Source organism: Myzus persicae, unplaced genomic scaffold (genome assembly GCF_001856785.1).
Source record: "Myzus persicae strain clone G006 unplaced genomic scaffold, MPER_G0061.0, whole genome shotgun sequence".
NCBI classification, from domain to species: domain Eukaryota; kingdom Metazoa; phylum Arthropoda; class Insecta; order Hemiptera; family Aphididae; genus Myzus; species Myzus persicae.
The window spans coordinates 237,895-265,334 of NW_019100504.1; the positions used below are offsets into that span (position 1 = coordinate 237,895).

The following is a 27,440-nucleotide window of genomic DNA, read 5'->3' on the forward strand; positions in this document are numbered from 1 at the left end:
AGCGGCAGTGGCAGTTGATAGCGGTCCTTCGCCGCGTAATGGTTTGTCCACCGCAGCGGCAACGAACGTGTATTATCATCGCCGTAACAATAATAATAATATTATTATAATAATTATAATAATATAATAAGAAATACTATCGTTTTTCACGCTGAAAGCACTCGCAGGCGCATTATTCGAACGGTACGACAATAATAATAATAATAATAATATTGTTATACTATAATATCGTCGTAAAACGATCGCGACTATCTACACGCGTCACCCCGTCGATCCTCACCGGCCGGTATCGGTGGTGGTCGCTTTCTATTTAATATCATAATAATTATTATTATTGTTTTGAAAACAGGATTCCGATTCGGCCCCGCTGCGTGGCTTACGTATTTTTTTTATTATTGTAAAAATAAATCGATCGTACTATACCTTTCATTATTATTATTACCTTTTTTTGTTAGTCGGCATATAACACTGTTTTATTATTATTTATTACAATATTTCGGATGACACATGTTCTAAACGTTACGATGTTAGTTAATAAAAAATAATAACATATTATATTAATTACAGTTGTAATACTATCCAAACGACTAAAATAATCGTCCCACGACGTTCCACAGCGATTGGCACCCGAATGTGTCATTATGAGATTTTTCGCGCGATAATTATTATTAATAATAATTGCATATTGTGCGCTCGCCCCACGAATAACGACGTCACTGCATTTGAATTGATCTCGAAAAGAGCCGAACACGTTAGCTCGGTATTCTAATACATATTATTATTATTATTATTATTATGGTATATGTATTTGGAGGACATTGATTTTGACCAAGCAGGGGACTCGGCAACTCGGCGCCGGCACAATTACCATAATAATAATTGATTAATTAATTGACGACCACGGCCACGGCTTGTGAAACTATTTACACCGGTGAGTACACACCATCATTATATAAAGCATGCTATTTTTCAATTTATAAAAATATTTTTAATACAGTGTATTTTACATTGTTGATTTTTATTTTTTGCCAATAATTTTTGTCAACTATAGTCTATAATATATTAATTGTAACTGCAATAGGTAATATACATCTTAAGAATACTTGACAATTATACAAATTGTATAGGACTGCAGTATGCATAAAATAAATTATATAATTCATCGTATACAATATACAAGACAACAGAAAGAAATAAAGACCTATAAATTGATTTTTATCACCTATTTTATTTCCATTTTAGATGGTACTTTTTCAATAGGTAATATTGAATGTGGGTAAACTATATTGTGTACCTAGAGTGTTTTTTTTTATAGTTTTTTATTTTAATTTCTATAAATTTTATTAGGTAAATATATGTATTGTTATCTTTATAGTACTATGATTGTGTTTGTGGATGGTAATTATATAATTATTGAATAATAACTATAATAATTTACTTGGATTATAAGAAAATAGCTGCAGCAGCAGCATGCCAGCATTAAAAATAATCATAGCATTGATGATAATAATTATTAGTTTGTTGAGGGTGTTTCAAGTTAAACGATCTATTGCCTTGCCTTCATACATCGTATATAGGTAGATACATAAACTGATATTTTAATCGCTTACTACAACACGCCCTAGTATATTATACATACGTGCGTTCGCACGTAGGTATCGATACTAAAATATTTGAATTATAATAATAATCATTATTATTATTATGATTATTATTATTATAATGACCACAACGCGGCTGTACTGTACCACTGCACTATAGGCTACTTAATTATAAACATAATATTATTTATAATACCATCGTCGTAAAATAGTAATCGATTTCACATCGTTTTATAAGTTATAATTATAATTTAAAAATTACGAGTTTAGGGAGCAGCGTTCCTGCCTCCGGCTACTCACTAACCAAAGAGAAAAAAAAAAAATATATATATATATATATGTATGTGTGTGCGCGTTAGACTGTGTGTATGTGTGTATGTGTACCTATATGCGTACAGTGTGTTTAATGGGCTAAAAATGACGTAGTATAATTACGTTTTCCATTAAATAATTAATTTTTACCAAAGATTATCACAGTAGGTAGAATAGGTAGATATATACTATACCTATAGGTACTATTATAATATACTGTATATTATGTATCAGACGAACATATAATATGGTAATTCAACCATAAATTAATTACTGTAGTGGAGATTCGAAATATAATACGTGTATGTATGTATGTATTGTATATAATATATGACAATGGAGAGCTAGGTTCAATGGGGTAGTTGCTACTTAAATCATGATGAGGTGTCCGAGTATGGTTAAGGTCATTGTTAATAATATCGTGACGATAGAGAAGAACAGGAGCGGTGGTACACGGTGGCAGTGGCAGTCAATTGACGTTATCCGGCGGCATCCGCTCAAATATTATTACATCGTCGATGCGTTATAATATTATAATTTATAACGACGACTATAAGTAAATGACAGTGATAATATAAGTAGAATAGAATGAAATTGGCATGTATTATCCACCAATAAAATTTTAAACGGACGATTATTAGTGTCGTATAATATATCAATGTATAAGGCGGATGCTGCATTAGCTACAACATATCGTATATTGTGACGTTTGTATGACCAATTAAAATGTATAGGAACTCTTACAATGTTTATACGAGATGTTTCTATTTAATCGCCGCGCAGTTGAACTATACAATTTATTGAGTGTGTGTGTATGTGTGTTTCAGGACGTCGATGAAATAAATCTCAATCAAATTGTCTTGCATCGAAAGTATATTAAATATACCTAGGTATACTATCACCCACGAGTATGAAGGTATCGCCACTGTTGCCACAGACGTCGGCAAAAAAACAAGAAGACGTTCCTCTTCACGACAACTCGGAAGCCACTAATAACTGTTTGAAACGCCGTCGGCTTCATTCGCAGACAAATATTATAATCAATGGTCACTATCGACATAGCAAACACCATTACCCTCGGCACGACGACAAATCGTCATCAATGGATTGTTTCGACACCATTAGCAACAGCGTTAACGGCAACAGCTACAGCAGTTGTAACAGCAGCAATAGTGGCGAAGACGCGAGCGATTGTGACGATTCACCGATGAGACCTAGCAGTCACCCGAACCAACAATACCCAGAAGGGGGGCCGTCCTCGCCGTCGCCTGCACATCACAATAAGAAGGTACGTTGTTCTCTCCGATACGTCATAATAGTATATAATATGTATAATAATAATAGCGTCTGCGAGCTTTAATATCGCTTATTGTTATTGGTACACTATAATGTAATAATATTCATTTATTTATTTATGTTTCTTACTATCGATTCGATCGGTATTTATATTAAAAAATAGTCTACGTGATAATAATGAAAACTACTATTGCAATAATTTAGCATCGATCGAATCGATGACGACGTCGGGGATGTATATAAGAGCCCAGAGATTAAAAGGCAGTGGCGAGTAATAAGCTTTGAAAATAAGTTATTAAGCTGATATTGCTACAGCGGTGCGGCGTGCTGGAATAGTGGTAGTGATGGCAGAGGTCGACGACAATGACGACGTAATTTTTCTCTGCAAGGGTGAAACGGTAGCGGCGAAGGCGGCGGCGGCACCAGTGGTGGCGGTGGCGACGGCGGTGGCGGCAGTATAATAATAATAATATGACGCCGCCAGCTTTTACGTTTACCTTCCCTGCACCTTCCACACTCAATCTTATTCCCTGTTGTTATGTCAGTGCCGCCGTATTTTTAAAAGGGTAGGTCAGTTTCACCAGCCGTGTATTGTACACAATAGTCATGTTTGGTAACAATAATAAACGTTACTATACAAACTACGATGACTTGACCTATAACAGTATCGCTATACATAATAGTTTATAAGTTTATAACATAGGTAGGTATCTGAAATAATGTTATGATAAAATTATTCTCTAAATAAAATCAGACGACGACATAGGTCTACGGTTAGATGAGTACGTTATGGAAATATATACAATTTTATAATTATTATTTTTAATCGGATTAAAAAATATGTCATTTGATATTTTAATAAATTATGCATTTTTTAAAATTATTATTTTATTTTAAAGTAAATACAAAAAAACTTTCAGATGATTTGGCTTTAACGAATTCAAATGTATATACTATAGTCTATAATAAGTCATTTGAATGGAAATCGCTCTGCCCGCCTTATTAAATCAAGCTTACTTCCAAAATATATCGACATACATTGCGTGGCACACATATTATAGTATTCTAGAGTAGGTACATTATTTTCCAATTTTATTGAAAAATGATAAAATAGTTATACAAATGATTACGACCTGCATATATATATATATTAAAGAATAGCTTTTCCATATACATACACAGCTGCGTAAATGAGATGTATACATTGAGATAGTGCACGCCGGGGGTGAACACGCAATAAAATCGTGACGTGGCATGGGGTAAGGGGCAAAGAGACAAGTGGTAATAGTGGCGGTGGTGGCGGTAGTAATGGCGTTGGTCTGCTGTTAGTACTGCAGCGTTTATAGAACCGGCGCCGGTGGGGGTGGCGAAAATGGTGAAAACAGTATATATATATATATGTATATATGCGTATATATGTATTTATATATATTATATATAGGGAAGGGTACGATATTATAATTAGATGACGTAATAGTAATAGTGGACCGAATACTAGGGGTGGTGAACGGCGGTCGCGGTGGTGGAGGAGGGTGAATAATCCCATTTGCCTCGGCCCTGTACCCTGATTTCATACCGCCACGTCGACTGACCAACCCTTTACCGCCGCCACTGTACACATACACACACACGCACATGCATTCTCCCAACCGACCGACGCGTTCACCCCGTTCCTATATACCACCACCGCCACCGCATCACGCCGACCTGCTGGCATACAACGCATAAACCCTCTCCTCCGCCACTCTCACTGCCCCTTATTCGCTCTCTCCGTTTTCCTTTTACTGTATATACATACACTACACTACATAGGCATTCGTCGCCGTCTCCGTCGTCGTCACCGTAGCTGCCGCCGCCACGTATATGTTCTTCTCTATATAATATATATATATATATAATATATATATTATGTATTGTATATACATAATTACATATATATATATCGTATACGCACTATCCTCTGTTGTACACGACCGAACTGACAGACCTGATAGTAATTATAATTTCATCTCTTCCCGCTATCCTCGGTGCACAACACTGCATGCTGTCACTGTTAACCGTCCGAACATCGTCCGACCATCGCTGTACCGTCTTCACCTCCTCCCACACCTCCACCGCCACCGATTCCATCAGAAACCGGTCAATTCTCATAAAATAGCAGCGCCTCTCGATAATATTTTTCCGGCCTCCGTCCGATGCTGCTGCACGTGCACACGCCACACACACACACACACACACACACACACTGGTAGAAACAACTGTTACCACTGTAATAGTATCGTGCAATATGACGTTTACAGTGCTTATGGTGTATAATATAGTGACATAAGTAGCACGCGTATACATAGTTCACTGTTACGCATATATATCACGGTACAATCGAGTTTTAATTATCGCTCTGCAACTCCCGACTTGCACAAAGTTTCACGCCCACGCGTTATCGTTTTACACTGTTATTCCGAAATTCTGATACATATATTATTATATATTTTTATCACACTTTTACGATTATCGCATTTTTTCGTCTGCGTCTTGTAGGTACCTATAAAGGTAATAAATTTTCGCCGCCGTTGTCGTGTAGACGTATATTTTATTCTAGGAAGGTTATGATATTGCATCGTACTTATATGAAAAAAACTCGAAGAAAGTCAAATGCGTTTATAAATATTATTGCATTCTATCGAAACGTATAACATTTTCTCAGGAAGAAGAATAGAGAGTAGGATTTATTGAAGCATCGCCGCTGCACCGTCGCCGCCGCGCCGTTACGAGATATACGTACACACACACACACACATATATATATATACATATATAGGCATCAAATATAAAATATAAGCAGCGGCAGAACTGTTGGGCCTAGGCAGCGTCGGCGGTAATCTTATTATTGTATTATAATAAATTTACATATATTAATCAACAGCGGCGGCGACTCGGACGGATTTTAATTATATATCCCGACGCGGCTTGGGCCAGCCCGTTCGGCGGTGGTGGTGGCGGCGGCGGCGGCGGCGGTGGCGGTGCTGCTGCTGGGGTGCCAACCCGCACCGTCATCCCCACCCGGCCTTCACTCCACCACCCGCCACTGGTATATACTGCAAGCTATAGTATATAATTATATATCGTCGTCGGTACAAGGGAGGTGTGTGTACGAGAGAAAAGGGTACTACGCTACCCATCTACTCGCCGCCCGCCGACGATCTCTCGCCTCTCGCGCACATTATTCGTATTCCCGCCGCCGTATTATTTACCCCTATCCACGCCTCTGTCCATATACAATATATATATATATATATACAAAGATAGATATGTGTGTTATATATATATGTGTGTGTGTGTGTGTGTGTGTGTGTACATACAAAAGCGAATATATATATATATATATTATATATATTATACATATAAATATATAAGAGGAAAAGGGGTACGCCGTCGGTGCTCATTTACATTAATCCAATAATTGCTGCATGCAGCGGCAGTAGTAACATTGCTATGAGGAAAGGAGAGAGGTGGTGGTAATTAGCAATTCAAATAAGCGGCGCCGCCGATGCCGCCGCCGCCGCCGCCACCACCGCTGACGTCGATGGTGTGGGGGGGGGGGGGTAATAAGCTCGAAGGCGGTGGTGAGTATAGTATATAGTAACGCACCCGCCACCAATAATATTATTTTGTGCCGTCGCTGAAATAATTGTACCGTGTTTTTTTTTTTTTTTTTATAACTTTAATAACATTATTATATCACACGTATAAGTATATATTATACGGTGTGATGGAAACTCCGGCATTCAGCTAAATCTATTCGCAGTATTTGAAAATAATATGCGAACTTTCCTATACACGTATATCATATATTATGGATTTAACATACATAATAGGCACCTACCTACTACGAATGTGATCGCTACTGCGCGATGGCAGTAATAACGGACCCCTTTGTAACTGGCGTACCATCATATATATTATATTATATACGTTTGTGGTTAGGTTGTATATAATATATAGTGACCGTCCGGGTTAGAATCGCCTCTCTCCTGGCGTGATGAGGGGAGGGAGAAATTACGATGATGATGATGATGGAGGACAAAACAAAAATACGAGTTGAAAAAACAAAATAGAATTATAAAAAAAAAAATCGACAAAAAAATAATAAAAATTACCGACAACAGGAGCAGAAGAGGGCAAAACGAGGACGAGTGTAAGTGAGTGTGCGCGCGCGCAAGCTATGGGTGTGTGTGTGTGTGTGTGTGTGTGTGTGTGTGTGTGTGTGTGTGTGTGTGTGTGTGTGTGTGTGTGTGTGGGTGTGTGTGTATGTAATTAATTATTCCAACGGCAGCGGCCGCCGCCACGGCGGTCTGATATATTTTTTTCATTTCATTATTTATTACGATTGTTTTTTTTCCGCTCACGTCCGTCCGACTGGGGCAAAACGTCCGTCCAAATACGTACACGTATATATAATATAATATGTATATAATATATACGTATATACATATATTTGTGTTATTATTTTTATAATTCGCCGCCCTCTACAGCTCGTCTCATATAATAATATTTGTTTTTTTAGTCCGAGTTTTTTTTTTGTCCGCAGTGCGTACGTTATTATTATTATTATTATTTTATTATTATGATTTTACATGAACACAAAACTTTCGAAAATGATGACGACATACGTACATTGAAATGCTGAAAATAGTCAACACTATATTATAACAAAAGAATGATAAAATGGTTGTAAGAATAATTCTTCTCTCGATCAAAAGAAGATACGAATGTTTTATAATCATAAATTGTAATAACTCTTATTGTTGTGAATAGTTGTAGAATTATAAGTAGAAACATTACTGTAGATAAGTAAGCTTTTAAGTTTATAACAACCAAACTTCAAAGTATTTAATACATTTTTATTTTTTGATAATTCATATAATATTGCACAATAATATACTTCAAATCGATATCCAAAAGATCCTGAAATAATTTAATAAATATTTTTTATTAAAACTTAGTCTAAATATTATTTTTCAGTACCTAAAATAATTCATATAATAAATTGTTGTATTAATTGAAAGTTGAGTTTATATAATAAAAATTACTTTGTTTGATTAGTTCATTAAGTTCAAGAAAAGTCATTTAAATATAGAATTTAAAAATTGTACGTAAAAATTCAGTAATATGGGTCTTTATTTTAATAATGATGCCCAATTTTACAGATTTTACAGCCTTATATACCATGATAAAAATGAATATAAATTTAGTATTGTCAATGTCAATCATTCTGATTGTAGAAGACATAAAACGATTTACTTTTATTAGGTTATGATGTTTTGTTAGACTTTGAAAATTGACGCTCTATGTTTGATTTAATATAATAAATTATTATTAATAACGCTCGGTGAGGAAGGAAATGGTATAAATCGAATAGTAAAAAAGTTAATTAATAACAAATAATATGACAAATATATAATATTTTAATAGGTATACGTATTTATTTTTACTATGATATTATATTAAATTATGTACACAACTTAAAATGTATACTTATTATATGATAAGTATACGTATAATATTTTAACATATTTATTTATTTGTACTATAATATTATATTAAACTATGTAGTATGTCTACAACATATAATTTATACTTAACATTTTTTAAATACAAATAATGGTATTGATATTATACTATAATTTAATTTTTAAAATACCAAAATAGATCGGTGAAAAATACAATGCTATTCCTACCTATTATGTCTATGTAATATTTTAATAGGTATTTTAATAATTATTAATAAATAAAACAACCAACTATCCTTCCAAGGATTTGGTTGTACAGCCAATTATGTGGAAACAAAAATATTTGAGTTTTATAAATTATGTAAAACATTATTGTACCGTTTACAACCTTCTAATATCTTTTAAAACCTTTTAATAGTTTTAATCTCAATCATGAGATTCGATTATACGAGATTATTAAGCGATAGTCAAATGTTCGACACTAGGTATAATAATTAATAAATAAACCAAAAGTATTCACAAGTTTAACATTTTTAAAACGGTTTTGTTAAAATAATATGATGATAATCTTGATATTTATCTTTAATACTACGGTACATGATATTATGCACCTACCCCACTTATTCAAATTAAGTGTTCTATTCAATATAACGATTTTCATATTTCTATTGCCTAGTTTGAATGTTCTAGTTTTTAAATACTACATATCGCAGTATAATACTGTAATATTGTAACCACTTTTTTCAAGTAAAAAAAAACGAAAAAAGAACGCATCAATTAAAGTTGCTATCTGCTTTCACAGCCATCCGTCTATATCGTTACTGCCACTCCTAAACCGTCATAACCGCTTGTAGGTATAATGTTATAGCTGCGGGAACTATGTCTGAGAATCATCCCCGTCGTCTCAAAAGGTACTGTGACTTATTCCAGTGAAATTACGCAGATGAAAGTATGGCTAATGAGTGATTTCTTTCTCAAGAATACAATATGTAAAAATTAACAATAACCAAAATCTATACTTATTACTGAAAAAAAATGTATTGATGGTGTTTTTTAGTAAAAAATGTATACAATGTTCAAAACATTTGGAAATGCTTTAATTACCTACTGTTTGCATATTTTTACACCTACATATAGCAATAACAGATAACACTACTGCAAATTTATTAGGTAGGTAAAATATTTAATAACCTCATTAATTATATAAAATTATCGTTTATCAGTCCTAATTAGTCTAATGATCGTTTATACAATTTTTGAACACCCTGTAAATCTTTATAGCCAGAATCTCGATTATTGAGAAAAAAATTATTTCCCCTTTATAGTATTATAATATGTAAATCAGCACAATAAAATTGTTTAAAATAAAATAACAAGTCAATAATATAGTATATAATGAGAAGGTAAAAAAAAATACAGTTTTTACATTTACAACAAAATAATATTATTAATTTACAAAATACCTATAATAGCAGTACGAGTATTAGTGAAATTATATTTTGAAATTGCTAAAGAGATTAGTTAAATTATTATAGTAATTATTTCTACACTCAATAAGGATATTATTATAATGTAACATTGTGCATCTATACAGTTAATGTTAATTAGCTTTTTAATTAATTTTACATATTATATGAATATTTAAAAAAAATTATAATAGTTAAAATTCGAAATTCATTGTACAGTTTACTATTTTTAAAAGTTTGCATCACCATAGGACACTCCTTAAAGGGTATACAAAATCAAAGTTATTGAAAATATGGTTCTTAAATGTACATAAAGCTTCGAAAAATCAGAATTTGAATAAACATATAATTGATGGAAAAATTTGAGATAATCATGCTTGGTGAATAAAATACTGATAGCGATGTCATTTTCAGGTATCGTAGGTGTAATAAAATATTTATTTAGATTTTAAGGACATCTAAGAAATGGGCTGAGTACTTTTTATTTATTTTTTAAGTCAGTCTATCCTTTCCTAGTAGTTAGTGGTCACTGAACACTTATTTTCACACTTCGAACAAAGTTAAATGATTGGACTTTTATTAATAATATTAAATGACATATATAGATTGGTATCTATGTAAAATATTCATTTTCAAAAATAAGTTATCTTTATCAATACAAAAATTTAATATAGAGGCCTAGCTATAACCGGTGACTTTCTCCCAACCCACCCAAAAAAATTAAATTACATATTATGTACTGCACCCTTGAACTAAGTAAATAGTAATCGGGGTGCTTACTTAGAATAATTCTAGCCCCCATCTCAAACATAAAAAATTCAATTAAATTTTCGATCAGTACAACGATAACTGATAAATATATTCAGGGACTAGCATCGTAATAGTTTATATGGGATTGGATTACTCGGGAGATTAAACAATATTATGAAATATTATTAGCATGATCTAGTATTTTGTTTTCTAAATGTTTGCACTATTTACCAAGGCAAATAGATTTCAATCTTAATAATATATTATGACTAACGCATATCGTTAATAAAATAAATCGTTTTATTTGATTGCATCTAAAATTTGACTATACCTTTGATCAACAAAAACACACTAAATTCTCGATGTCAAAACCATGTTAATTATTGTTTATACTGAAGCTGTGTATAGTGTATGTAGAATTATAATTTATAGAAAATTAATTGTTAGGTAGGTAGTTATATTACACATACCTACACGTCTGTTCTATCAATATATACATTTGTACAATAAAACGTAAAATTATAATTATTTATGGAATGACTTCACTCCGTTTTATTAGTAAAATGTAAAACAATTACCAATTCTGATTGAAATTTTATTACGTACAATATCCCTGTATACATATAATATATTAGGTAACTTTGCGAGTGGGAAATATCTTCCAAATTTCAAACGATATTCGTATATGCATTTGAATGTTTGATATAAATTAATAATACGCAATAATAAGCGCTTACCTTTGATCAAATATTTTGCGTTGGAAATCGAAACGGCTGTACCTACTCACTTGAACGACAAACACAAACAAACGAGAATACACCTACTTCATAGCTCCCATTATTCAAGGTACCAGCCATATATTATATTATATAGAAATATTAAATTAGTCCAACATAGAATAACGAAAATGAAACAACCGAAAACAAAATTAAGTAGTTGTCGACGTCATCGAAGAGCCGGCTCGGTTTTTTGTTTTCGAACATGTGACCTATGCGTTTTTTAAATTCCTATCGAGACCCTGTGGTCAGGGATTTGTAATTGCGACCGTCGAGCGTAGGCCCTTCCTACTAACCCGCAAAAGAGTGCCTCTATAGTTCGTGTCAAGCATATTGTTATCAAATCCAACGGGGGCGAATCGGTGATTAAATTATTATACTATCATATAATAATGTAGGTACAACGCGAAATTCGCAACGAACCCGACAATCGTTATAATCGCATGCGGCGTAGGTATAATAATACCTATAGATCATATAATATCTATATATATATATATATACGGGAGCGGGTTCCAGCCCAAGATAACTTGGTGATGTATACCTGTAATTATATTTTACAGACAAGCAATTATGAAATTATATCAAGCCTTAAACTCGTTATTGAACTTACGAAAAACACTATGAGAGATGTCGAAGATAATAATAAATAAAATAACGATAGGTATTTACGCGACCACGGTGTGTCTGAAGCGTAGATTTGATTATTTAATGCAAATTTTGTATTTTTCGATTGTTTTAGAACTTGTATATTCATATCACAAAATGTATTCTTATTTATAATCAAGTCTTACATATCGGAACAAACATGCAATATACTAGCAACAATTAATAAATGTATACATTTTCGTTTATGATTTATATCAACTTATTTACTTAGGTATGTGTATCCTGGTATCCAACCCTAAAAAAAAACACAAAAATGTCCGAACAGATAAGGAATTTTAAAAACCGATCTGATAAGGTTACGTTAGATTAACGATTAGTTACAAACATGCCGTACTAAAATGTTTCGTATCTTCAACGTTAGGAAAAACAATAATTCTTTAATATGTATAGTGACAAAATCGAAAACTACCCTTTCAAAATACCAATTATTGTTCGATTTCCTATTAAGGGATGGGCTACTTAAAGCGATCACCTAAAGCGTACATGTTTTTGACCTAAAATTGACCTTTTGGTTTTTGACAAAATTACCTTTTTTACCCAAACTCAGAAAAAAGTGATTTAGTTTTCACCCAAAACAATATTATTCATCATAAACAAAAAAACCATAAATTCGCTTTTATATGTCTTATTACACTTATCCTTGTACCACAATTTTGACTAATACAGTTTTTTTTTTTTTTATTATTATACTATTTTTTTTAAAAATGTTTTACACTTACATTATGTTTATTATTTACATTTTTTACATTGACTTATATTTTTACACTTAAATATATATTGACATTAACTAAAAGCTGAAATAACATTTTCAATAAGTACAAAAGAAATACAGTGGTAAACAAAATGTTTTTTTCGTTTACAATGAATCATATTACTTTGGGTGAAAACAGGTCCGCTTGTCACCTTCTGGTCACAAAAGACCATTTTTAAAAAATATCATTGTACAGCGCTAATAACATTTCTTGATTTATCCACTGTCTAAAATATATAAAAACAATTATGATGTTAAAATATTTTTTATGTGCATTTTTTCATCTGTTACTCCGTTTAATCAGTAATATCATATATTTTTAGACCATTGAAATCGGTGACTTATATGCTTATTGTGACTAAAATTATTATTATAGTTGTAGCATGAGGTTCACATAAGTGCATTCCACTAATTATAAATAATATTATTAAATATTCTGTTGTATTTGTATGTGTACATTTACGTAGGTAGTATAATACGAATAGATGAAATTGTATAAAGTTTTATTTTCTCGGTGACAAAGGAGAGAGTATTATTTTGTCTAGATCTCCTTCTAAATCTGCCACTGAATATATAGTTTATTATTTTAAACTGCTCTTCATAAACTACAGAGCATTAATATTATCATTATCGTCATCATCTTATTATAATGTCCACTGTCCATTTCTTACTATAGTTAAAACATTTATACACATACTAATACATAAATATTTATCTACGGATGATAAAGAAGATATACACAAATAAAATAAGTGGGTATCTACTTAGTGGTTCAAAGTGCTATTGTATTTATCGATTGATAAATAATCGATTTTTAATTATGGTCAATATGATAATATTGTATACAATATATACCTACGGGTAATTATTTTCTAATATGTTCTATAATTTATAGTGGGTACACATAGTGTATAATCCAGACAACATTTCTGGGGGGAGGGGGCCTCAATTTTTTCACCAGTCATACATTTTAGTATTATGAATTGTATTGTTATTTATTATTTATTATTTATTAGTTAAAACAAATAACAATTTTAAAATTTAAAATTTAAAATTTAGAAATAAAATAAGTTCTAGGTAATCGTAACGAGTATATTTCATAAATACATTTCGTTGGCAGTTGTATTTGTCAGGAGGGGAGAGTTAATGAAATTTCAGGTAAATGCCCGGCCTGGAGGATATCCGGATTAAACACTGCATAGTATACAAATACACAATATTATATGCATGATAGGTATAGATAGTTAGTTTAACTTATATTAATGTGAATAATGACAACAAATAAATATAGCAGATAATTTAATGATATATATTATTTTGCCAACAAAAAACTAGTACCTGCACTATCTTGTTATTTAGTTATCTTCAAATATGTAATAATTGATTATTTTTTACTATTTCAAATGTATTTCGTATGCGAATGGCAGTATGTTTTATGTTGTAACAAGTAACAACCTAATCTAACATTTCTAACTTTATTGATTTTAACTCGCCGAGTAATTTGATTTCCCTGTATAAGTGTATTTTAGTGGTATTTACCTACTTATATATCAAACTCGGCTAATAACTAATAACTACTAACTCTATGTGTTAATTTTGTAGCTAAGTCATTTTAATCATCTGATTTTATACAATTTCAAAATAAAGTTGCCAGTTAATTTTCACATGATTTTCGATTAAAACTTGACAAAAATGTATTTAGTTAGAATTAAAATATTATTTTAATATTATAGAAATATTTTATTGTTGTCGTCGTATTACAGCATCGCAGCCAACTATTACATTGACGTACCAACGACGATTCCTGTTAAAAGTTTTATACTTAAAAGACCTAAGAAATAAGAATGTTTTTATATTTGGTACCTACTGAATGTTTAACAAAGTTTTCAGGCATTTTTTTATCGAAATAGTTATGTTTACAATTAATTATTTAGAAATAACAACATTCTCATTATTTTCTGATAAGGGCGTGAAGCTGCATTTTTATTTTTATTAAGTTTGTATTTGTACTTATAAACTTTATTTTTTTAGTTTTTTTTTTTTTAATATTATTAAACATGTTTGCAATTTTTATTTAAATCACCATTACAATAAAATATTTAAATAAATAATATATTTTATTCTACAATATCTTGATTTAATTAGTATGTTAATTAAAGTAGAAAATTAACTTATTGACAGCAGAAGTAATTTCCTAGGATGTCATAATTTGTCCGGAGATAAGATTTTTCTAGAGAGGGAGCTCAAAAATGTTTTTCTTATTTATGAGTAAGAAAAAAAGAAACTTCTGATTACCTACTATTGTGATCTGCAAAAGATAAATCTATGTCTGTATACTAGTTCTTACATAATATATCAAAATATAATTTATTTTCTTCAATATAAAAATAAATTATAAAATAACACAACTTTTTTTTTTAATATTGTTGATTATCCGATTCTTTAACATCAGTAGCCCATAAATGACATCGCCATAAGTGCTATGCGGGGGTTATATAGAATGAAACAATTTTGATTAAAATCAGAGTGAACATGTGACCTAACTCATACTTCAGAAATTTCAATGATATAATTTCTTATTGGTATCAGGCTACATACCTACATACTCTAAGATATTTATGTAGACCTACCTTAGGTAAAAAATGGAAATGAATGTTTTCAAACAATGAAAACAAATTACTTTCAATATGAAAGAGAAAATCTTAATATTTTCTGCTCTCTCATTACTTTTTTTTAGAAAATTGACTGACAAAATTGCTGTAATTTGGAAGTACTATTCATATTCGATTATGGAGATTATGCATTTTTTTATAACCTATTCATTTAAAGTCATATAGATTTTATGATATAATTTTCAAAAAAAATTATGGTTTATTCACTTTTGGGTTTAAAATAGATAGGTGTATTTTACAATGTCAGTTAATAACTGTATTATTCTAGAACTTAAAGTTTTAGAAAAAAAATGTAACACTATATTACTTATTTAAATAGATTATAATAATTTACATTAGTTTTATACTTATAAATTATAAGGTTTGCAAGGTTAAATTAGCATGACATTAAAGTAGCCTGGTGACGATAAAGGGTATGCACTTAGAATGTATGTTTATGGATCGAAAGAGCTTTTCACATGTATTACAATTTACTGTAGCCACACAGCGCTAAATATGAGGTGGTTAATACTATGGCTCAATCGCTACCTATTCGTTTAACTAAAAAAAAATGTGAAAGGGAAAATATTTTTGAAAATACACATTTTACTTTTCAATTGTTCATGCTAATGAGTTTAAGTATACTTTTATAATACTGCAATTTTGTTCTTACATACATTTTAATAACCAATTTACCAAACCAAGCTTTTAGTTTTATACAAATATTAAATGTGTATATTTTTCTTGTTAAATAGGATGGTTATCAACAGACCACTACAGTTGCCAATAATAACAATTGTAGTAATGGAGGAAATTGTATGACACCGGCAATAAGACATACTGTACAACAGCTAGCAACCAATAGTGATGATAAAATCACAGTATCGTTGTCAACACACTCTGAAAAAAATAATGACAGTGAAACCTACAACATAACAAGTAAATAATGTTTAATGATAAACTTTATTGTGACGATTATTGTTAGGGTTCAAAACTTAAAAAAAAAACAACCATGACCTCACAAAATAAAAATGAATAATGACCTTCAAGTAGGTACCTATTTAATATTATGATCTACAAAATAAAAATAATGGCTTTAAAAATATATAATATTATGTTACATAATTAGATATTCTAAAATTCAATGAACGCTCATATTTTGTTGTTATTTTATACTGAAAAACACTTTATAGTTTAAAAATTAAACCTTAACAGAACAGTAATAAATCGATTAAACTGAAGTAATACAAGGCATTTATAGTTATTATATTATTTTGCAAATGTACTTTTCTACGAAACGTTTATAAACGACATCGTCATGATTTTTGATGTGGTATACAAACATTACATTTTTTATTATCTTTATGAAATATCAGACTTATCTGTACTCTCTCGATAGAAAATATATATTATGAGTATAATATAATGTCTACTTTGATCGTATTATCAACAAAAGGAAACAACCGATTGTTTAATTTTATTTATATATATAAAATCGTAAAATAACAATAAATATATCTTTAGATTTTATAAGGAATGCTTTTTATTTGTATTTTAATATATATTACGTAAGTAAGACTAAGACTACTGGTGTTTGGTGTTTTATTTATCATGCCTCAAAAAGATACAAATATAATATTATAACTACTAAGGTCTAAGGTAGTAAAATCTCGTTAGCAAAAATGTAATACAAAAATATGAAATATATTTTTTTTAATTCATAACCTGTACCTCTGTACCAGTATACCTGGTGTATCAGATATTTTAGTAAATTGCTAATTATTTATTTCAGTATATATTTGCTTAAATATGTACCTAGTTAAATATTCCCACGTCACATATTGTTTACAATTTTAATTATTACACTACTCAATTTTACTAATTATTTAATTATTGCAACAGATGAACCGATATTGCCGTCAAGTTCTATTAAAAACCCAAATAAAAATTCAACGATCAATGACAAAACTCCGTCTGTGGTAGACACTGATTTTGATGATCCTATGGTAACAGCCAATGATATTAACAGTGAAACTAGTAATGATGATTGTTTGTCTCAATCGCCTTTGAACTTGACCCGTTCCCAAGGTCTGTTGAGTTCCATTCAAATATTTATAGATATGATACATATAACTAAAAATAATTTTATTATTATTTATGTATGTATATATATTTTAGGATCGTCGGAAGAAGGCGGCAATAAGAGTGAGGACGACGAAGGAGAATATGATAACGATAGCGAAGAAAAAAACGGTATTGGTAATTCCATTAATGAAGATGAAAATATGGTCAATGGTCATAACATACCAGCAACAGAAGTTCCATTTCCTTGGAATATTGCCTCTGCCAATAATAAACAAAAGCAGCAACAACAGGATGATAAAATCACAGCACCACCACCTCAACTTTTGTTAACTTCTGGTCAACTTACTACGGGATGCTTACAAGCAGCTCAATTGCTAATACCAACAGCTCGAGGTATTAAGAATCAATAAAAATTGAAAATTGTTATTGTTATTTTTATGAATATTTGATCAGGTGTATAGTATAATAATACATGTATAATATAACTGTGTTTATTACATAAAATAGGTATTATGACTCAGACAATTTTGGCCATTCCTATTAATGATATGGTTTCTTCGGCAATCACAACTCCTACTTCAAATCAGCAACAATTACAGCAACAGTTATTATATCACTCAACAAATAGTGTTCGACAAAAAAATATTAACCGACAACAGCTCAATCAAACTTGTCAACCACCATTATCCTTACCACTCAATCGTTATTTTCAACAGCATCAAACTACAGCTGATGATACGACTTCTACCAGTGGTACTCCCGACAATGTTAATAGTGATAGTAATAATTGTAAGTATTATTTTTTTGAACTACATTAGAGTTTAAATTTCCAGAATTATTCATGAATTACACAATTTTTTTCCAGACGATGGTAATATGATTAATAATGACACAGTTACAGCAGATCAGTATAATAATATTCAACGACGAAAATGGCAGTCCCCAGACCTTAATAGCAAAAAACACAACTTTTTAACAGTAAGCCAATATCATCGCTAATTAGTTATTTTTCGAAGTACTGCGCACAGTAATGCACATATACTGCAATACCTACCGATACACAATTATTAAAAAACAACTTAAACCATACGAGAAATTGACATACGCCTCACGTTTGCGTTCAAGAGTTTTTATAATATGTTTGCAATTAAATGTTATTTCCAATATTTGTCCACAGCCTCAACAAAAGCTATTACCGCGCGCCAAGAATGAGGAAAGCAGTGATTCGATAAATGTACAACGTTCAAAAGAATCGTCTATGGTTCAAATACCAACGGGCACAAATGGAGAATGTCGTATTTATTCAACCAATAATGCTGCTTCAATTGTTACTGCTGTGACACCAATGTCACCTCCTGCACACAGACGTAATGACGGTAGTAATGGAGGAGGTGTAGAAGTAATTCAACGCCAAACTGTATGGCCAACAGCAATTACAACAACCGATCAACATAATGGTGGCGATGAAACGGAAAATGAAGGTAAATATAGAAATGTATTAAAATAGTTGTGTAACAATAAACCAAATATGAATAAAAAAGGATTTAAAACAAAAAATAAACTAATGAAATAAAAATAGTGTGAAAAGCTAATGAATTACACATGAGACGACAAGCACACTTACAGCTGCCTATGATTAACTTACTGCGATTTCCGAGTTTTCCATAACTTTTAACTTAACAAGTTATGTGTCAGATGTCAACCTATAATTTTAACTAGTTCATTTTTACAAAGATTTTTTACTCTCTTATGTAACTTTGAACTTTAAAAAAAAAACTATGCATTTATCAGTATTTTTATCCATCTTGGTAAATACATTTCAATTCCTAGTCACAGTGGCGTGTCCAGAAATTTTCAAATGAGGAGGGAGGAGGATACAACCCCAATCTTCCTCCTTGGACATGCCTCTGCCTAGTTATGATTGGTAGTTGATAAAATATAAAATATAAGAAATAACAGCCAAAAAATATTTGAGCATAGTTTATTTTCTAGTACCTCCATAGATCATAAATACGATGGAAATGTGTATAAAATAACTTGACTATTTTAGTATTTAAAAAAAATTATAAACCAAATTAGTTTAAACATTTAACAAGGTTACTTTTAATTCTGCAGTTTGACAAATTAATGTTTTAAACGAATTATTATAAACAGTACATTTTAACTCAAAAAGTGGATTTTTTTTCAATTGACTTAACTTAAATTAGATAGGACTTTGAAAAATAAATAAATGATTTATCTTGTTATGCTGGGAATTATAGTGATTTTCAATTCTTTACCTAACTTTATATATTATGTCTAAAATGAAAAAAGCCTAGGTACCAACCTACCTACCTATATAATAAAACCTAATGAAAATGTATGTGTTCAGATATATATCACTACGATGAGTTATAGCAAACAAATCTAAACAATACACTTTCAAAAGTGCTGGCCAAAAGTCGGCTATTATCATTAAACAATATTTTTATAAAATCAATATAACAGTATAGGTGACTAAGCAGTGGCGCCGAAAGTAATTAAAACTAGTCTAAAACCCGCCTAAATGTACCCAGTCATCAGCTTTTCAACACATATATATTATATACCACTATGTTCAAATTTATTCGTACGACCCATCATAATTATGAGCAATTATGTCCCCAAAACTTGAAAATGGACAACGGCGCCACTTCATGTCTGTAACCAAGACAACGAAAGTCAAGACGGACGAACACAACGCAATCATTATATATTATAATTTATTGGGGGAATATGGAGCTTAGAAACTGAAAATCCCATAAGATTAAAATTAAAATTATATATAATATTATGTAGGTAGTTAATACCTATTTAATATTGTATATTATTTTCCATCTTCCTATAAACTATACATATTTTTTTTAAATCCTTAAAAATGAATTTGCAACAATGCATATTATATTATATGAGTACATTAATCACAAAAGTAACACGTAAAATTTAATTGAACGTCCTATGATTAGTCGACCTCGCACTGCCTTTATTAATTTTAAATACCTACTCAATTAGTACCAAATACTACTAGCGCATATTGGACAGTCTACACATTCTGCATGGTCCATTTAATAAATAAAATCATTTTCAAGAATAATATATGTTTTCATTCCAATATCATTGTCCTACCCGACTTCTACATTTAATAGGATATAATATTTGTATTGTTTAATTGTAATACCTATAACACGACACTAAGCCTGTAATAACGATTAACGAACAAATATAAATGAATAATATGATGTGAAATTGCGAACTGATTAAATTTATGTTACTATATGTGTATAGTATAACGATTTACCAGTAAGGTACACTGGCTCGTCGTATTTATATCGTACCCGGTAAATTCGCTTAGGCAAACAGAACGCGGGGATGTAGAGTGGGTACCTACGAGTATAATAATATACACCAAGTCAGTCGAGTTTCGCAAGCTAGTTACAAATAATACAAACGATGGCAAAGGCAAACCCTAAGATTTAAAATTGTATTTTCCCGGTTTATTAAGGTTCTGTTAATCATAATAATTTGCATTAATGTGTAATGTTAAGTTATTCATTCAGTTCGTACTTAATGTGCTACACCTGTGATCTTCAAACAATAACCTCAAGAACAGGGATACTCGGGTGATACTGTACCTACTGTATTATTTTGATAATGTTTCAGACTTTAAATAAATCTACATTTTTGTATCGTGTTCAATTGTGTTAGCCTTAAGCACAGATCATATTTTTCTAAGATCACTGCATAGACACAAATTGACTAAATTTTTGGGGGGGACTCAAGCTCCCCTCCCCATAAGCTATAATATAAATACTAGTCACTAGATTTTTAACTGGGGGAACTTGTCCGAAATTTGGGGGACTAAGTCTCCCCAACCTCCCACCTATTAGTGCCAATGAAGATCAGTAAAATATGACTTAACTTGTATCAATAACTTTATTTGTATAAATCCAAGTATCCAACAGCCCGGTTGGTGTAGGTACTAGCAATTATCCAATAACTACTCCTTAACTGAATAAGATTCAGTATAAACATATACGGCCCCTTTGGTTTGCAAAGTATAATACAAAAAAGCACATAGCTAATTAAATATACGATAAGTCAATAAAAACAAATACTCGTTAGTTTTTTTCGTAACCCAAATCGGTTATTGTGCTGTGCTGTGCGGTTAACGTTAGAACCATTAACTATGAACAATTTTGGGGGCGAATTTCCCGAAGCTTCTAACAAATCTTATCACCCCTCGTACTTTTGAATAAAAAAGCTGTCAATATTTATACTTAATACTATCAAGTTGAGGAGTAGATAGTCGGTTGGTTGATTCCTACTACACTAACCAGTCCTGATAACTGAGTTTTTGGACTGATATAAATAAAGTTTTAGAAGTTATTTTACAATTGTTGAAAACTTATACGTTAATAACTTACACAACCAAACACGATATAGAAACATAGATTTATTCAAAATCTGAAATAGTAATAATATAATGCAGTAGGTACATCATTTCCCGAGTAACTCTGTTCTTATTGGCGGTGTTTGAAGATCATAGATTAATTTGAAAAAGGTAACATTTTGGTATTTTATATTTTTAATTTATATTTTACACCAATGATTTTTTAACTTGAACTTCAAAGAAACATAGCAGAAACTGTAATTAAAATTTAATGGGTATTAAAAGTTTTATTTAGATTGAAAATGACATAATATATTAAATATATTTATATAAGTACATAATAGCAGGTACAACTGGAAATATACAATTGATTAAAGATTTTCAATATGTTAAAACGAATACTTCGATAATACAGTTAGGTTTACATTGTTATAAAATATGACCAGCCTTTACAATTATTAAATTTTTGTTAAATAAATTATCGATGATTGGACTCTACCACTGATGATACTAGATTCATTCTATACTCTATTCTATTCAGAATAACAATGCTCAAATGTACGCATGAATAGGTACTGTTTACTGAGCCGGCAACAGTTATCATTATTCTTTGGTAATAGTATGAACCAATACTGGCAAGTATATGTGATATCAGAGTATTTACTAACCTTCACCTAGGATAACTGAAGGCGACTCAATTATAAATATCCATCAGCAAATTTGAGCATTATTATTCTGAATAGAGTATATTATTTTCGGAATAACAAAAAACTAATAGAAATCTTTTTTTCGACAACTTAGCATCCTAATCAGTAGATTAAGTAGGTAGTAACCTACATTTTTCGTAATTTTCTAAGACCCTAAATGTATTACTTACTACTTGATTTATTAGGAGTCATCAAATAAGTAGGTACTTCATACTTATAAACATACCTATCGATTAGTACTAGGTACCTGCATAATATAGATTTTAGAACCACTAGCATTAGGTAGATACACTAGGTACTGTATGTACGTTAATAAGGTGTTCCTTATTTGTAGGGTTAAAAGTGGGTATATTTTTGATTTCTTACCTTCCCATTTCGTTCACTACAATAAGAAATTTTAGTTAAATTTGGTCATGATTGACACTACCTCCCACTTGCCACAAAGTGGTTGAAAATTGCAAAATATGGTTTTTTTGCCGATTTTTGTGTTTAAAAATATAGAACTTATCATTAAATGTATAATAAGTAAATTTCATAGATTTAAATATTGTTAGTAAAAAAATTCGTAAAAAAATGTCTCTTAAATCTATTATTTCCCAAGCAAAATGATAAAATACTTAATATTTAATCTGAGCTCACAGTAGTGCGCCGGATAAGTTCCAGCAATGCCAGTATATTATTACTGCATTGTAATTTGTATGTAACTAATATAAGTGTTTTCTAAAGTAAAACGAAAACACTTATAATTATTATAATATAACTATTATGCATTATTTAAATTGTAAATACTTATTTTCATAATCGTCACATGCATAATATTTTCAGAAGATAAACAGCAGCCACATCAGCCTTCTCACGTTATATCTCCTGCGCCTCCAACGTCTTCCGCCACCATAAACGCTTTAAAGTCATTAGCACCACCATCTTCACAACTCAACTGCCACATAAAACCATCCAAGGATGAGGACTCAACTTCAGCAGCTGCTGCGGCAGCGGCTGCATATAATCAGCAAAACGCTATTTGCACGTAAATGAAGAATACTCTTATAAGAACTTACTAATGCTGATATTATTTTATACATAAAGAAAGTTAAACATTTTTTTTTTCATAAATCATTTTTCAGAGCACTCGCCACACACATGCTATGTGCTTCACAACTCGCTGCTGCGCAACAACCAATGTAAGAAATGTTAACTTTCTATAGTTTAGTACAATAAAATGAATTTATCTTTTACGTAAAATAATAGGAATGATTATAATAACTACCAGTATGATATCAAACTATTACTTATAAAAGTGTTATTACCTAGTTATTTTAAACGTGTACATTTAAATTTAATCATTTAACTTTTAACATTCGAGTAGGTATTATCGATGCTTATTTAGTTAGAAAGAGAAGAAATTACTCATCACTTACTACTCGAATTTATCATAAATACATATTATATAATATGTATGTGTGTGTGTGTGTTGTTTAGATTTGAAAATATGGAAAGTGGCAACTCCGCTAAAAAACCAAATAATGTGTACAATAACAATAATAATAACATCAAAACAAATAACATGATGGGTGTAGTGAACCCAGCCGTATTGGAGAAATGGATGATGGAGGAGAGGTAAGCGATTCATTATCTTTAAGTAGGTGCCTATATTATATTTAATAATATAAATAGAATAAAAAAAGAATTAAATAACCAAAGTAAAACAAAAAAGTTCTTTGGAAAAGCCAATCAAATAAAATTCGAATTAAAGGCAAAATCTAACCTTGCGGAACTCTCATCATAACAGTGTACAAAAATAGCAAGTTATGTCAGAGAAATGTTTGGTACACAGTTAAATTGGGCATGTACCAGTTGCCCCCAAAAGTACCTTTTTTATACCAAATCCCCCCCAGACTACCTAGAGGAAAAAGTACCAGTTGCCCTCAACCAAATGTACCAGTTGCCCTCACATATTAATATATACACAAATACAATAATAGCTCGTAAAATAGGGGAGGTAAATATACAAATCATAAATAAAATATAAAATTCAAAATTATAATAATTTGTTAATATAAAATAGTACAAAATCAAAGTATAATAATTTGTCGACACATAAATAATATAAAATTCAAAAGTACCTATTATGTTTTGTTATAATAATTACTAACCGATTTTACAAAATCGAATCTGCTAATATTTTTGTTTTTATATTTATTTTATCGGATACAATAATTGACGGATTGAATTCAAGTTCAAAGCCAGAGCATTTTTCTTTTAACATACTAAATAACAAATCATACGTTTTCGATGATTATATCCACTCGGACGCATTTAAAATTACATGTCATGTTGATAAATTATTATAATTTTGAATTCTATATTTTATTTATGGTTTGTATATTTACCTCCCCTATTTTACGAGCTATATATTGTATTGTGTATATATTAACATATGAGGGCAACTGGTATATTTTTAAAAACGCGATAATAGCCTTGGGGGGGCAACTGGTAAACACCCGTTAAATTTAACAGGTTTGAAGTTGACAATAGTAGTGAGTGCTACTGTGGAACAACTAATAGACTATCGGTCGAAAGAATAGAACCGAAAATAGGAACGCTTGAAAACGGATTCTAATTCCAAAATGTCTGGAAACAGAAAGAAAAAGCTGATTGCATGATGAACAGCAATTTAAGATGGGCCGGTCACATATAGTTATCGGAGGGAATACTGAAGAGAATTAATAGCATAGGAACTATATTCGGAGCGAAAAAGGGGCATACCTAAAAAACGATAGATATACAAAGTAAAGCAAAACCTTGGGGTATTTTAATATTTTAAATATAAAGTATATGCAGAGAATGCAGCTAAAAATGAGATTTGTATAATTTGGATTTTTACGGTGGTGGACTTTAAGGTCGCTTGTAATGTCTGAAGAAAAAATTAATTTAGCAGCAAAATGATTTTGTTGTTAGTCAATTTTGGAAAACTAATAAAAGTAAAAATGTAAAAACTATTTATTCGTTTATGTTGCAATAATTTGTACCTAATCTTTTATCAGGTATTATTACAATAATAATAATAACAACAACAAAAACATTACTGGTGGTCACTCACATCACCAGAGGTATAATGCAGCCGCTGCAGCGGCTGCTGCAGCAGCAGCTGTCGAATTGTTGAGTGGAGGTGTATCTGCATCATCAAGTGGTGGCGGTGGCGACAGCTTAGCGTCTTGCAAAAAACGAAAAAGACGCACTTCGTTTACACCACACGCCCTAGAATTGTTAAACGGTCATTTTGAACGCAATACACACCCATCAGGTAAAAAGAATATAATTACATAATAGGTATACCTACTTTTGTGAGGCTTACTTACCTACTAATAAGATAGTTACTTACTAGTAGGTACCTTCAACATAGATACTTGCAAATATCATTATAAATTGAAATATGAATATCCATTGTTAACACTGAGTTGGTAGGAATAAACCTGTAATTCATATTTAGAACCAATTAAAAAAATTAGAACACAATAAGTACCCATAATATTGTCACTGATTTAATGGTGCATGTATTTACAAAAGAAAATACTATTATTAAAATATAAAGACCATCACATGAACATGGCGTTAAATTATGGCTTATTATGTACCTATATAATGATGTGCTTATGCACTAGAACTACAATCATTATCTTCTCGAGAAAACAAAATACACTTTTTAATTAATGTATTGAATGTGTCTAGTTGTCTAATGTCTACGAAACTGAACTAGTGTACCTATTATGAAATAGGCAGGTACCTCGTACCTACCAAAATAGTTTAACACTTACACTCAAATAAAAACCTATAAACTTAATAGGTACCTACCTAAAATTACTGATATTATTTATCGACAAAAAATTATACTTAGGTACCAACAACGAAAAAATTTAAAACAATTTTTTTAAGGACGTAGGTATCTAAAATCATAAATAGATAATGCCCTATTTTTTCCTTAAGAAATTGGTGAAATTATTTTATGATATCTATTATTTACCTACTACCAAATTTTGTTAAGCTAGAATACAATATTAGAACGACACTATTTTTCTTCTTGGATCATAGATCATTAAATATTGTGTTATTAATATAAATACATTTCCATTTTCAGGATCTGAAATCACTGGACTGGCACATAGATTGGGCTACGAACGTGAAGTGATACGCATTTGGTTTTGCAATAAACGTCAGGCGTTGAAGAACACTGTTCGCACTATAAATGGCAACGGTCCGGCCCATATGACTGGCACGAAATCTCATAACAATACAAGTGGTTACTAATCACAGTATTATTTATAAAATTTAAGTTGTATCGAAATATTGAAACATACCCAGTTTTTCCGACAATCACGAAGTAGCATCTGGTCATGTCCATATCTCGTTTGCCTTTTTTTTTTTACTCATAATCTATAAGCAGAATTATTTTCATTATTC

At 30.9% G+C, this 27,440-nt stretch overlaps 1 protein-coding gene across 2 annotated transcripts; it reads left to right on the forward strand.

Annotated features, from left to right (window-relative positions):
- On the forward strand, positions 1–27,435 carry LOC111028590 (putative uncharacterized protein DDB_G0285119). Of its 2 annotated transcripts, XM_022307297.1 has the most exons (14): positions 1–183; positions 568–931; positions 2,741–3,201; positions 16,538–16,721; positions 17,685–17,870; positions 17,961–18,260; positions 18,375–18,656; positions 18,733–18,845; positions 19,045–19,348; positions 23,808–24,009; positions 24,107–24,163; positions 24,462–24,599; positions 26,027–26,286; positions 27,118–27,287. In XM_022307297.1, exons 3-14 carry the CDS (start codon positions 2,824–2,826, stop codon positions 27,285–27,287), a joined length of 2,574 nt encoding a protein of 857 aa, XP_022162989.1. In that variant the 5' UTR covers positions 1–183; positions 568–931; positions 2,741–2,823. The 2 variants fall into 2 exon arrangements, with proteins under 2 accessions (XP_022162989.1, XP_022162996.1); XM_022307304.1 differs by having other exon boundaries at positions 2–931; positions 27,118–27,435.
- Positions 27,436–27,440: the final 5 nt, after the last annotated feature.